At 40.0% G+C, this 14,625-nt stretch overlaps 1 protein-coding gene across 2 annotated transcripts in view; it reads right to left on the bottom strand.

Moving 5' to 3' along the window:
- The window catches only part of LOC134087299 (gastrula zinc finger protein XlCGF57.1-like), a 38,279-nt gene that overhangs the window by 20,467 nt on the left and 3,187 nt on the right, over positions 1–14,625 (bottom strand). Inside the window, exons 2-3 of one of the 2 annotated variants that reach the window (XM_062540754.1) lie at positions 13,137–13,513; positions 8,704–11,315 (exon numbers count right to left, since the gene is read on the bottom strand). In XM_062540754.1, the coding sequence (XP_062396738.1) occupies positions 8,935–11,315; positions 13,137–13,470 (2,715 nt within the window). In that variant the 5' untranslated portion in view covers positions 13,471–13,513 and the 3' untranslated portion in view covers positions 8,704–8,934. Of the gene's footprint in view, positions 1–8,703; positions 11,316–13,136; positions 13,514–14,625 lie in introns of those variants that run through there. The other variant, XM_062540991.1, reaches the window with a different exon arrangement.

The following is a 14,625-nucleotide window of genomic DNA, read 5'->3' as shown; positions in this document are numbered from 1 at the left end:
GACGTAGGCTACACTCAAAGCCATCAAAGTTCAAAAAGGTATGCCTAGACATACCAAGTGATACAAAAACAATCATAAATGCACATCAGGAAAATGGACATGGAAAGATAAGAGAAAATAAACATTGTTGCAAACACATTTCATATAGTCTAAGCTAGCACGTCTTTAGGATCAATACAAAAGTTAATTATATCAATACAAAAAGAAGAAAACTGTACATGGGCCTACAAAAAGCATGACAAATTCAATTCCTCATTTAGGCCATGAGGCTCTAATGTGTTGAGAGTGGATATCCAGAAAGCCTCTCTACATAAAAGTTTTTTAATGATGTCGCCCCCTCTGGGGGGAGTGGTGACTCTTTCAATACCCCAAAATTTTAATGAGGCTGGAGATCCATGGTTGGCTTCTATATAATGCCTTGCCATGGCATAAGTAATATTTTTGGTACGAATTGCTGTTTTATGTTCTGATATTCTCAATTTTAACTGACGTTTTGTCTGCCCAATGTATACCAACCCACAGGGGCATTTTAATAGATAAACAACATGTGTGCTATTACAATTTATGAAAGCATTGATGGAATAGCTTTTGCCCGTCCGAGGATGTGAGAATTCTTTTGAGTTGGTAGAGTTGGAACACTGGGCACAGTTGCCGCATTTATAGAAGCCTAACGGTGGATTAGAAAGCCAGGTGGTGGGGGGTAAAGATTTCAAATCTGAATGAACCAAACGATCTCGAATATTGCGAGCACGTTTAAAAGCAAATCTAGGTGGTTCAGCACAAATATCTTTCAAAGCCGGGTCGCTTTGAAGGATGTGCCAATGTTTTTTAATGATATGTTTAATTCTGCCCGCTGTTGGCGAATAGCGAGTAGAAAAACAAAGTCTAGAATTTGAGTTACGTTTATTTGTTTTGCTTAATAGGGAAAAGCGATCCATACTAGACGCCTTCTTCCAAGCCTTTTCAATATTTTCTTGCGCATATCCCCGTTGAGAGAATCGCTGCGCCAAATCAGACGCTTTGGACATAAAATCTTTGGTGGAGCTACAATTTCGCCTCACTCTAAGAAATTGGCCAATCGGAATGTTGTTGATCAGATGTGAAGGGTGATTGCTGTCTGCTTGGAGCAAAGTGTTTCTGCTCAACGGTTTGCGATAAATAGTCGTTTGAAGTGTATTGTTCTCGTCTTTTAAAATAGTCAAATCTAGAAAATCAATCGAATGAGCGTCATGCTCCATGGTAAAGGAAAGGTAGTCTGTGCTGGAATTGGCATAGACCAGAAAATCTCTAAGTTCATCAGTTGTGCCTTTCCATATTAAAAAAACATCATCAATATACCGACGCCACAGCGCAATTTTAGAATAGAAAGGATTCGAGCTGTTATGTATGAATTTATCCTCCCACAGGCCCATTACCAAGCAGGCATATGATGGCGCGAATGCGCTGCCCATCGCCGTTCCCTGTAGTTGTAGAAAGTACTTACCTGAATATTTAAAGAAGTTGTAAGAAAGAATTATCTCGATTAGGTTAATCAAAAATTCAGAGGGAGGTAGAATGTCTGCAGGGCGTTGTTTAAGATAATGGGTCATAGCCTCCACACCGATGTGATGAGGAATACAAGTGTAGAGGCTTTGTACGTCTAAAGAGGCTAAGAGATCACCTTGTTCACATTTCCAGTTATTGGTAACATTTAACATATCAGTAGTATCACCAAGATAAGATGGTAGGCTATGTACATATTTTCTCAAAAAGAAATCAACAAACTGAGAGAGGGATTCGGTAAGGCTGTCTATACTGGACACAATCGGGCGCAGAGGTGGATCAATTAGGCGTTTGTGGATTTTAGGCAAGCCATAAAAAACTGGACAAATAGGGTGGTCTTTCACTAGGAAAGCTTTTTCTTTGGCTGTTACCCACCCATTTTTAAAAGATGTGTCAATAAATTCATCAATCTTAGTCTTTATGTCATCAGTAGGATTAGAGGGTAAAGACTTATATTGTTTGTCATCTTCCAACATTTTTAAAATACTACATTCATACTTATCCAAACTCATTACGACAACCGCGCCCCCCTTATCAGCAGGGCGAATAATGATATCTTGTCTTGATTCCAAATTACGTAAAGCTTTTATTTCAGGCTTAGTCATGTTCTTACTTATCGAAATAGTTGACCGGCTCAGCTTCTCCAAGTCTTGCTCAACTATCTGACTAAAAGTCACAATTGTAGGGTTCAGGTTTGAAGAAGGTAGGAATCTTGACTTCTTCTTAAATGGAGTCACCTCTCTTAAAGCAGTAACATTAGTGGCATTATAATTTTTAGAGACAGTATCGCTGTTGGATAGAACATTAGGTTTAGAAAAGAAGTGTTTGAGATGGAGCGTTCTAAAGAACTTGAAGCAATCTACTTTGAGGGGAAAAGGATCATGATGATTGGAAGGAGCAAAGGACAGTCCTTTTTGCAGCACTGATCTCTCCTCATCAGAGAGCTCGAGGTCCGAAATGTTGATTACGGTTTCTTCTGGTTGTGACGTAGGGACCATCGGCGAAATTGTAGCTCCACCAAAGATTTTATGTCCAAAGCGTCTGATTTGGCGCAGCGATTCTCTCAACGGGGATATGCGCAAGAAAATATTGAAAAGGCTTGGAAGAAGGCGTCTAGTATGGATCGCTTTTCCCTATTAAGCAAAACAAATAAACGTAACTCAAATTCTAGACTTTGTTTTTCTACTCGCTATTCGCCAACAGCGGGCAGAATTAAACATATCATTAAAAAACATTGGCACATCCTTCAAAGCGACCCGGCTTTGAAAGATATTTGTGCTGAACCACCTAGATTTGCTTTTAAACGTGCTCGCAATATTCGAGATCGTTTGGTTCATTCAGATTTGAAATCTTTACCCCCCACCACCTGGCTTTCTAATCCACCGTTAGGCTTCTATAAATGCGGCAACTGTGCCCAGTGTTCCAACTCTACCAACTCAAAAGAATTCTCACATCCTCGGACGGGCAAAAGCTATTCCATCAATGCTTTCATAAATTGTAATAGCACACATGTTGTTTATCTATTAAAATGCCCCTGTGGGTTGGTATACATTGGGCAGACAAAACGTCAGTTAAAATTGAGAATATCAGAACATAAAACAGCAATTCGTACCAAAAATATTACTTATGCCATGGCAAGGCATTATATAGAAGCCAACCATGGATCTCCAGCCTCATTAAAATTTTGGGGTATTGAAAGAGTCACCACTCCCCCCAGAGGGGGCGACATCATTAAAAAACTTTTATGTAGAGAGGCTTTCTGGATATCCACTCTCAACACATTAGAGCCTCATGGCCTAAATGAGGAATTGAATTTGTCATGCTTTTTGTAGGCCCATGTACAGTTTTCTTCTTTTTGTATTGATATAATTAACTTTTGTATTGATCCTAAAGACGTGCTAGCTTAGACTATATGAAATGTGTTTGCAACTATGTTTATTTTCTCTTATCTTTCCATGTCCATTTTCCTGATGTGCATTTATGATTGTTTTTGTATCACTTGGTATGTCTAGGCATACCTTTTTGAACTTTGATGGCTTTGAGTGTAGCCTACGTCTATGGTTGTCATAGGTTAATTGAGGCACCACCCCTGTCAGGTGTCCCTGTTGAACTAATTAAAGTATCTACCCATGCCTACCATTCTAGACTCTGATGAAGACGTAACACAACGTCGAAACGTTAGTCTCTTGATGTTGGCACCTTAAATAAATATTTAAAAATCTTAACTTCTGAGTTGCTCCGGTGAACCACTTTTTTCTCTACTAAGTTGTCCTCTCCCGTTGACGCACCAGAGTTACCCAGGAGCGCGGAGGACTTTTTGTTTTTTCTACGTAACCCTTAAGTTTTCTTTTGACTAAAACTAGACTAAAATGATGAGACTTTTAGTCGACTAAAACTAGACTGACAAAAATGATATTTGAATGACTAAATAGCCTATGACTAAGACTAAAAAGGACATTTCGTCACGTGACTAAGACTAAATTCAAAATAGGTGACAAAATGAACACTACTGCTTAGCTTGGCTATCACTAGACAGAGCTCAATCTTCTGAGATTGAACATCAGGGGGGAAAGCCAAAGGGGTGGCTGCAGGTGGCACAGGCCACCCTTGAGATTCGATTGGCCACCCCAGGCCCCTCCCCAAAATCCTAGTCTATAATTCACCATTAACCCCTCTGGAGTCTAAGGCCATGTCCTAACGGAGACGTGTTTTGTGTTAAACGCAGCTGTTTTGCATCGTTTTGGCCGATCGTCCAAATGAATCCTGCAAACGCATAGCCCTAAAACGAATCTATCTGAAACCGGGTCCCAGAGTGCATAAGTTCGAAAACGCAGCCCTCTAGCGTTCGTTTGGACGGGGGAAGACGCATACCTGCGTTTTGATGATGTCATCGCCACACTCCTCTACCTCTAGCCCATACCTGTCAACATTTAGCTTTCAAAATAACGGGATAACGTTACTGCATTTCGGTCGTTGGTTTTACCTTACCTAGAGCCTATATGCAGCCAGATTTTGTTCCGAGGACACAAATAGGCTACCAACACTCAAGAACAGTTTGTGATGTGTTAATCAATTCAATTTCCAACCATTTCACAACAGGGTCATTCCGTGTCAAATCAGACAAAATCCAGGAAAATGGTTGCAGCACCGACTCCGATTTTCTTCAAAGTTTGTCTACACAATGTTTAGGTTCCATAACTAAAACCTGTAAAATATTTTTGTTCAATTCTGTTGTTTACACAAACTTTTTGCCCTTCGTTTTTTACATTTTCTGAAAGGCCTTATCTTGGAGGCCATGTTTGGACATTCATATCTTAAAAGGTATTATACCTAGCCTGACCAAACTTTTCAGAATGGAAGACAAGCATGTTCTCAGTAACATTCAATGATTAAAAGTTTGTATCACAGTCTAATTGATTGTATAGAAGTCCCTGTTTCTGAAAAAACATGCAAAGAAAAGTGATATTGAGGGTCTCAAAACTTTTTTATTGGGACACACCTGCCATCAATGAGTCTTTTCTATAGAAATATAGTCCTTTGTTAATGTTGTCCCAAAATGTGAAGTCTCCAAAACAAATGAATTTGACAATAATAAGGATAAAACAAGGCATGTTTGTATTTTTGTGTCATTTTCATGCAGCTGAAAAGCTATGTGGGGTAGGTAGTAGGATCATGAAAATCTATGTGGAAATAGAAAAGTATGGACATGTAGTGTGTAAAGTTCTAATATTGTACCAAGCCCCGTTCACAGAATAAATGCATGTTGTTACAGGTGTTTTGGTAACACCAGAATAAACATTTACAATAAAAAAAAGTGAAGTTTGGCACCCCCCTCTGGCGAAACAGTAGCATTTTGCTACTTCTACAAGGCATTAACTCTGGTAGCTATTTGAATGGAATTGAATTCATGTGCTGTGTGCTGTACCAGCCGCAGCCACTACCAGGACAGGACGGCAGTACTCCTTGGATAAGTACACGTATGAAGATATTCAAATGCCCTTTGAGAACTTCACAGCCACCAACTAATGAAAGGCCTATTTTAGATTAATGGTTAAAACATAATTTCAAGTACATAACTCATGTATTTGCCATCCTTTTCAATTTCAAGGTATTAGGAATTTCTGCTTCTTTTTGAATACAAGAAGTAAAATATAGCCTTTCTATTCCGTTCAAATATTCCATTCAAAATGGAGTTAATGCCACGCCTCCAGGAGCAAGTCAGCATCAAAAGCGTGATTTAAGTTACATTGTAACAACTCATGTTTAGTTTGGTACTCAGTAAAATGTACAAGATCGCACAGAAGTAGGTTGTAATATTTTGTTACATTGTAACAACTCATGTTTAGTTTGGTACTCAGTAAAATGTACAAGATCGCACAGAAGTAGGCTGTAATATTTAAACACATGTGCAGGTCGCATTTACAGCACTTTTATAATTTGATGTTAAATAAAGCATAAAATGCAACTCCTAAGCGTGATTTAAGTTACATTGTAACAACTCATGTTTAGTTTGGTACTCAGTAAAATGTGCAAGATCGTACAGAAGTAGGCTGTAATATTTAAACACATGTGCAGGTCGCATTTACTGCACTTTTATAATTTGATGTTAAATAAAGCATAAAATGCAACTCCTCACTCATAGTAATGAAAGGAGAGAAGAGGGATGTATCCTAATACACAGAGGTGTCCAGAACACCTTAATTGGCGATTTAATATTGCCTTCATAATTCCTATGAAAACGAATAGGCTATGAGATAGGCTATGACGTCAAATTCCTTCTCCCTTCAAGCGCATCCGAAACTCCAGAGTGGCGGACCCTCGCGTGAACGCGCAAACGAAGTGGAAGTGTGTAGGGCTAGGGTTTAGGGGCACGTTTCGGAAAGGGCCAATGTCTGTCTGCGGTAGGCTATTCATTTACTCCCCCATAGTGGTTAGGCTACTTTTGCTATTGTCTCTTTGCCGACCATTTACATAGCCTACACAAAAAGCTATGTAATCCACAATAGGACAAGGAAAAAACGAAAAAGCATAATAGTGCCCCTTTGAGAGGAAACTCGGCGGCGAGGTTATTGGCACACGCACACCCATGACTTTCGGAAGAAACTGCTGAAGTCTCGAAGTAAAGTCTGAATGCATGTGTTGAGATCAGCGATAATTTCCGAAGTTACCTGGGATGTTTAGCTCCCGACTATTGTTTACGACAGAACACATACCTTCGTCCGGCAATTTCGTTGCTGCATCAAATTTGGTCTGCTGATTTGGTGTTTGTCTCCGCAACATGTTGAACCAACATCTATGAGTGTTCTCGTTCCCTGTGGTAGACTACACGTGAGATGTCCTGTCGCGACTTGAGTGCACCGTGATTGTAGCGAAAATAGAATGTTCATACCGGATATCCAAGTGTTAGCAAAGGCGGCTAAAAGTTAGTGTTGTTTCCAAAATAAAAGTCCCGCTAACCCTATAACATAAAACCTTTACCGATACCGGTATGTGATTAGAGATTAGCTATGTGTAATACTATATTTTTATGTTCATTACTTTAACCTGAAAACAAAATGTTTGGATGAGTCTCACAACGAGAAAATATCATTTGTGTTACACGTCCTATGTAGTATGGGGGGGTTGAGCTGAGAAAACAGTCTTGTGCCCCCTCAATAATAGATTACAGTCTTCAATGGCCTGGTACCACGATATTCAAGTAGTTGAGCTGAGAAAACAAATAGTGCCCCTTTAACATGGGGATGAAATGCTAACTGTGTCTAACGCTATGTAATAAGGGCTGTATGATATTCAAGCTGTTGAGCAGAGAAAACTAAATCTTGTGCCCCCTCTAAAAATGAAAAGATGAAAACAATACAAATACATAGTGGGTGTGAGAGAGACTGAGGGATGATATACGGTGAAAGAATTGCACATTTATTAAACAGGAAATTATATTCCATGTAATTGATTGAATCAAACAAAGTAAAACCATAGACAAGTAAACTACAGTACGGTAGATAGTTGATAGTAAACTTAACCCAGATTAAATTAGATAAAACAAGCATCAAATAAGGAGTGAGTGTGTAGAAGAGAGGAGAATGGAGTGACTAAAACCCCCTTAGCTGTTCGATTATACAGTATAACACACGGACTCGAGTGGCTTATTGCTTTTCTAAAACGGTTACTACGTCGATCTAGCAAGATTTAATGAAACAAAGGCACGGCAACAACAATGTAACAATGTATTCATAGATAATCTTTCTTCCGCCAATAAATATATTCCCTCCATATGAATGGTTGCCATGCAACAACAAGACGCAGCCACTATAACGGTTGTGCTAGTTTTGTGGTAGCGCATTACTATAGAACGAAATGCGGTCAAGGTGTGAGTTTATCGTGATATTTACAACGGCATCGAACACGATTCAGCCAATCACAATCAAGGACCGGAACTATCCGTTTTAGAAAGTAAGTTAGATGCCAGTTGAACACAGTAAACTTAACCCAGATTAAATTAGATGGCAAATTAACCACATAAAACAAGCATCACATAAGAAGTGAGTGTAGAAGAGAGAAGAAAGGAGTGTGTGTGTAGAATAGAGGATTAAGGAGTGAGTGTGTGTAGAATAGAGGAGAAAGGAGTGGGTGTGTAGAATAGAGGAGAAAGGAGTGGGTGTGTAGAATAGAGGAGAAAGGAGTGAGTGTGTGTAGAATAGAGGAGAAAGGAGTGAGTGTGTATAAGAGAGGAGAAAGGAGAGTGTGTGTAGAATAGAGGAGAAAGGAGTGAGTGTGTAGAATAGAGGAGAAAGGAGTGAGTGTGTGTAGAATAGAGGAGAAAGGAGTGAGTGTGTGTAGAATAGAGGAGAAAGGAGTGTGTGTGTAGAATAGAGGAGAAAGGAGTGAGTGTGTGTAGAATAAAGGAGAAAGGAGTGTGTGTAGAATAGAGGAGAAAGGAGTGAGTGTGTAGAATAAAGGAGAAAGGAGTGTGTGTGTAGAATAGAGAAGAGAGGAATGAGTGTGTAAGAGAGGAGAAAGGAGTGAGTGTGTGTAGAATAGAGGAGAAAGGAGTGTGTGTGTAGAATAGAGGAGAAAGGAGTGAGTGTGTAAGAGAGGAGAAAGGAGTGAGTAAGAGAGAAGAGAGTCCGATGAGAAGCAAGCAAGAACCACCAAGAGGAGGAGAGGAGTCAAGTCGAGTTTATTTATTTAACGCATTTCACACACAGGGGTCATTGAATGTGCTTTACGCAAACAAAATCAAACAGTAATAACAAATAAAAGCATTAGTATGTCGATTTTAAGACTTGCCGTTTCTGTGAAAGCTTTTCCACACTGGACACATTTATAAAAAGTCAGAACTTTTGAAGTTATCAGTTTGTCACCATGTGGTATAAGGTTCTTGGATAGGCACATTCATGAGTGTCGATTATGTAATCGCATATGCTGTTTAAGATTAGCCAATGCTGTAAAACATTTTCCACACTGGACACATTTATGAGGCTTCTCTCCAGTGTGAATTAGAATATGGATTTTAAGACTAGATGTTGCTGAAAAACATTTTCCACACTGGACACATTTATGAGGCTTCTCTCCAGTGTGAGTCAGCATATGGGATTTATGACTAGACAATGTTGAAGAACGTTTTCCACACTGAACACATTTATGAGGCTTCTCTCCAGTGTGAGTCAGCATGTGGGTTTTAAGACTAGACGTTATTGAGAAACCTTTTCCACACTGAACACATTTATGAGGCCTCTCTCCAGTGTGAGTACGCATATGGATTTTAAGCTTTGAAGGGTGCACAAATGCTTTGTCACACTGGACACATTTATGGGGCTTCTCTCCAGTGTAAGTAAGCATGTGGCGTCTAAGACTAGACATTTCTGAAAAACCTTTTCCACAATGAAGACATTTATGAGGCTTCTCTCCGGTGTGTGTTAGCATGTGGCGTTTAAGCTTTGAAGGGGACGGAAATGCTTTTCCACACTGGACACATTCATGACCCTTCTCTCCAGTGTGTAGCATCATGTGGCGTCTAAGACTGGACATCACCGAGAACTTTTTCCCACACTGAGCACATTCATGAGGCTTCTCTCCCGTGTGACTCAGCATGTGGGTGCGAAGCGCCGAATGGTGCAGAAATGCTTTTCCACACTGGACACATTTATGGGGCTTCTCTCCAGTGTGTATTCGCATGTGCCAATTAAGATTAGAAACTAGTGTAAATGCTTTTCCACACTGGTTACATTTATGGGGCTTCCCTTCAGTGTGAAGTAGCATATGACGTCTAAGACTAGATATTGCTGAAAAAGATATTTGACACTGGTCACATTTACACTTCTTTTCAGCGTGTATACGCATGTGTTTTTTAAGCTTTGAAGGGGTCAGTAATGCTTTTCCACACTGAGCACATTCAAGAGGACTCTTTTCAATATGAGTAAGCATGTGTTTTTTAAGCCTTGACGGGTGTGGAAATGCTTTTCCACACTGGGCACATTCATGAGGCTTCTCTCTAGTGTGCATAAACATGTGGGTTTTAAGATTTGAACTTTGTCTAAAAGCTTTTCCACAGTAGGCACATACATAAGTCTTTATTTCACTGTGCCTTAGTATGTGAACTTTAAGAGCTGCCATGAGTGTGAATGTTTTTCCACACTGGAGACATTTATGGGGCTTCACTCCAGTGTGTCGTAGCATATGGACTTTAAGACTAGACATTGCTGAAAAACACTTTCCACACTGCACACATTTATGAGGCTTCTCTCCAGTGTGGGTAAGCATGTGGCTTTCAAGCTTTGAAGAGTGCAGAAATGCTTTTCCACACTGGACACATTTATGAGGCTTCTCTCCAGTGTGTATTTGCATGTGCCATTTAAGATTTGAAATTAGTGTAAATGCTTTTCCACACTGGACACATTTATGGGGCTTCCCTTCAGTGTGAAATAGCATATGACGTTTAAGACTAGACGTTGCTGAAAAAGCTTTTCCACACTGGACACATTTGTGAGGCTTATCTCCAGTGTGTATAAGCATGTGGCTTTGTAAATCTTGGGACGTACTATAAGATTTTCCACAATGGGCACATATATGACAACATATGATCTCATCGTGATTTGAAAGCATATGGCATTGAAGACGCTGGGCTGACCTAAATCCTTTTCCACACTGGACACATTTTTGAGGCTTCTCTACAGTGTGTACTAACATGTGGACTTTCAGATTTGAACTTCTTGAAAATGTTTTTCCACACTGGACACATATATGAGGCCTCTCTCCGGTATGTATAAGCACGTGGCGTTGAAGATCTTGGAACGCTCGAAATGATATTCCACACTGGACACATTTATGAGGCTTCTCTCCAGTGTGTATAAGCATGTGGACTTTCAGATTTGAATTTTTTGAAAATGATTTTCCACACTGGACACATATATGATGCCTCTCTCCAGTGTGTCTGTGTCTTTTACGATAGTTCTCTCCTTTGTGTACAAGCATGTGGCGTGAAAGGCTTGAGCTGTGTGAAAAACCTTTTCCACACTGAGTGCATTCATGAGGCTTGTGGCGCTTAATTACTGAGGAGGCTTTTTCACACTGAGAATATCTACTTGGCTTTTTGCGAGACCTCTTTTGATTCACCATAACGGAGTGTGTTTGCTGGTGTTGTTCGAGTTCTGTCAGGGCCGTGAAGTTCTTCCTGCAGACGGTGCAGTGGTGCAGCCTTCCTTCATGTTGCAGGTTGAGTTCATCATTCTGTCCGTGGATCTTCTGTTGCCTTGTATGTGGATGTTCAGATACACCTGGAAGAGTTACCATAGAGACTTAGAATTAGAATGAAGAGTTACCATAGAGACTTAGAATATAAACATATGCTCCACATTCAGCAATTAAATGTTGATGAGGAAATAATTAACTTCAAATAGAATATAAATGCAAAAGTATCCACCTTATTCCTTAACCCGAAAATATGTATCATTCCGATACCGTTTTCAACTTCCGTTCATTCTGTTAACATGTGCGTTCTCGGTAGGTAACTAGAATATGCTTCAACTTAGATTTGTTTCGAAATGTTTACAATTCTGCCCTCAGCATGGATATAGTACATCATATATAACCGATATAAAATAGAAAAGTTTACTTTTATATGCGTTATGATATGTTAAGCACTGTCAACCGTCACGTTAAAATAGATACAATGCAACTTCGTCGGAAATGATAACCGTTTTCAGTGTCATGGCGACCCCCATTGTTGGCTCCGGAATATCGTGGATAATCATTACAGATAACAAGACAGAGAGGGTCAGTGAACAGGAAGGGCATTTGATTATAGGCTGCAACATCAGGGCCCAGTAGTTCAAAAATAATCAGATGTTTTGGGTTGGTTCAGATTTTATCAAATGTTCAGTATGTGTTCAGGGTTGGGATTCATTTGATAGATGAATGGGGAGAAGCCTTATATTTAACAGTACATTATACCATACTTTTGAGCCCCACTGTATATCTACCCTGGAAATCCTCACTCGCGAGACTCGGAGCACTAGACGTTATTGAAAAACGTTTTCCACACTGAACACATGTATGAGGCTTCTCTCCAGTGCGTGTAAGAATATGCAGGGACGTACACAGGAATTTAGACTGTCAATCAGGCTCAGCTCAGGTGCCGGTGTTACACGTCAACTGGCTCCTGTGTCAACTGGCTTCATTGATGACGTTCCACGATTCGTGACGTGTCTTCGACAGATGTGGCACCTTGACTTGTAAACTTTCTGATATAAACTGGAGACGAACGAATACAAATATGCATGACATCTTTAAATGCCAAAATTGCTTCAGCTCAATATTATGTGCAAGACTGATGCCAAGCAAAAGTGCCAAAGTGCCAATCCCTTGGCACTATCGTCATACGTTTTCTCATAGTGAGATGGCTATCCCAAAATATGTTTTGAATGACATGGGGCGCACGGAGGTGAACGGCTGGACAAACACAAAATGACAAGGTGTTAGCTAAACAATTTAGTAGACCTAAGGTAGACAGGCTTTGTGGTTACGATGAAAACCAGTAGACTAGTCTATCACAGCTAACTAACTTGAAGCACAGTAGCCTAGTTTACGCGCACAGAAATTAAAAGTCAGTCATCATCACGAGATTGCGGTCATTATCGGAAAATCCAGACACATCAAACTGGACGCGAATGCGTGGTAAAGCCAACAAAAAAACCCAACAACTCCATAAATTGTGTCTTTTTAAATAAATAATTTGACCTTTACCATTTCATGGCTTCTGCTAAGAAACAAATAGTTCACCACACACATCGAACTTGCATCAAACATTCATCAACACGTCTGCTTTCACTTTCAATGAAATCCACTAGAGAGCAGACAAGGCTTGCGGAGTGATATGAATGAAAGAAGCACCAAACCCGTCGTCATTGTCAGCCTCTAATAGTCAACATCAACGTCTCTATTCTAAAACGTGCCTCTCTGTTGACTGTGTATGAGCTCCCGTTATGTGGGTAATATCTTGTTGTGCATGTGAGTGATTCAATACAACAGCGCCCTCTAGAGTCACACAAATGCATTGCTACACATCAGATTATTTAGCTCTATGTGAGAGGACTTACTTTCCAGCAGATGTTCATGCTGCTCCTCCTCCTCCTCTTCTTCTTCTTCTTCTTCTTCTTCTTCCTCCTCCTCTCCATCTTCCTCCTCCTCTTCTTCCTCTTTCTTCACTTCAGTCTTCACTGTGGTCTGTAGTATTTCTTTGTAAGTAGACCTTGGTGACTCTGTGGTGTCTGTTTCAGATTTAAACTCTGCAAAGGGCTTTTCTTCTTCATCTGGACATGAAATCATGTGATCATATTCCTCCTCTTTTATATCTTCTTCTTTCACCATCACTCTCAGGTCCACCTGTTGTGTTTCAGCACAGACAGAACTAAATGGAAGTCCGAGGTCCATGTTGCTAGCAGAACACAGATGATCCCATCCAGTTTTCTATTGCCTGTAGTCAGAGAAACAAAATAAAGACAAATAGAAATGTCAAAGTTGGTAGTGAGTTTATTTTCTTTTTTTTTAAATTAATAAAAAATAAAATAACAAGAAGCAACTTTCCATTAAAGAGACCCTATGCAACTTCCTGCAGGAGACGATCGCTCCTTGTTTACATCTGGAAGTCTGAGACGAAGAACCACGCTTGCAATTTATATATTTAAATATAGCCTATACATGTATAAATATACACACTAAAGCTGTTGGGGAAGCTCTGCAGAGAAAATGCAAGCATAAAACGAGCGAAAAGGAAAAACGAAACCGAAACCAGAGATGAAATCGCCAATCCTGCATAGTTCCTCTTTAATGAGTATCTGACAAATGATATGTGCTGCTAGCCAGGGAATATGTGACCCTTTGGTAAATTTGAGATTTATTCTGCAGGTCTGTCTGGCTAAGAAGAATAAATTAGCGTCAGCTCCTAAAACCCAGGCACGAAATTACAATCGACAGTGGCCCTTGTAATACAACTGACGTAAGTCGCTTTGGATGAAAAATGTCTCCTAAATGAATAAGTGTAAATGTAATCTTGCATTGAAGTGTATGTTGAGTTGAGGCAATTGCTGCATCAAAAACCTTTGTTTACAAGATTGTTGCACTTCTTTCTTGGGGGGGGGGGGGGGCAGTGAAGAGTGTATAGGACAGTGAAGGGTGTATAGGACAGTGAAGGGTGAGACAGGAAGTAAGTGGGAGAGAGAGATGGGGTAGGACTGGGAAATGACCGCAGGCCAGACTCGAACCTGGGTCCCCATGGGCACTCTGACCCGTATGTGGTATGAGCGCTGTAGCCTGCTGCGCCACAGCACTCCCCAAGATTGTTGCACTTCTTAAACCATTTGTTTGCAGTGTAGATAAATAGATAAGAAACTTTATTCATCCCTAACGCAACTTTAGGCATTCAGTTGCAAGGGTGTCACAATTCTCCAAATCCTTGATTCAATGTAATTTTCTATTTTAAAGTCATGATTCGATTCGATCTTCAATCTTTAAAAAAAAAATAATATATATATCACTTTTAAGGCATTCTGTATGTTATTTACTTATTTGGGCCTTTTCCTATTCTGT

Source organism: Sardina pilchardus, chromosome 1 (assembly GCF_963854185.1).
Source record: "Sardina pilchardus chromosome 1, fSarPil1.1, whole genome shotgun sequence".
Classification (NCBI taxonomy): Eukaryota; Metazoa; Chordata; class Actinopteri; order Clupeiformes; family Clupeidae; genus Sardina; species Sardina pilchardus.
This window is presented reverse-complemented; position numbering and strand designations above follow the sequence as displayed.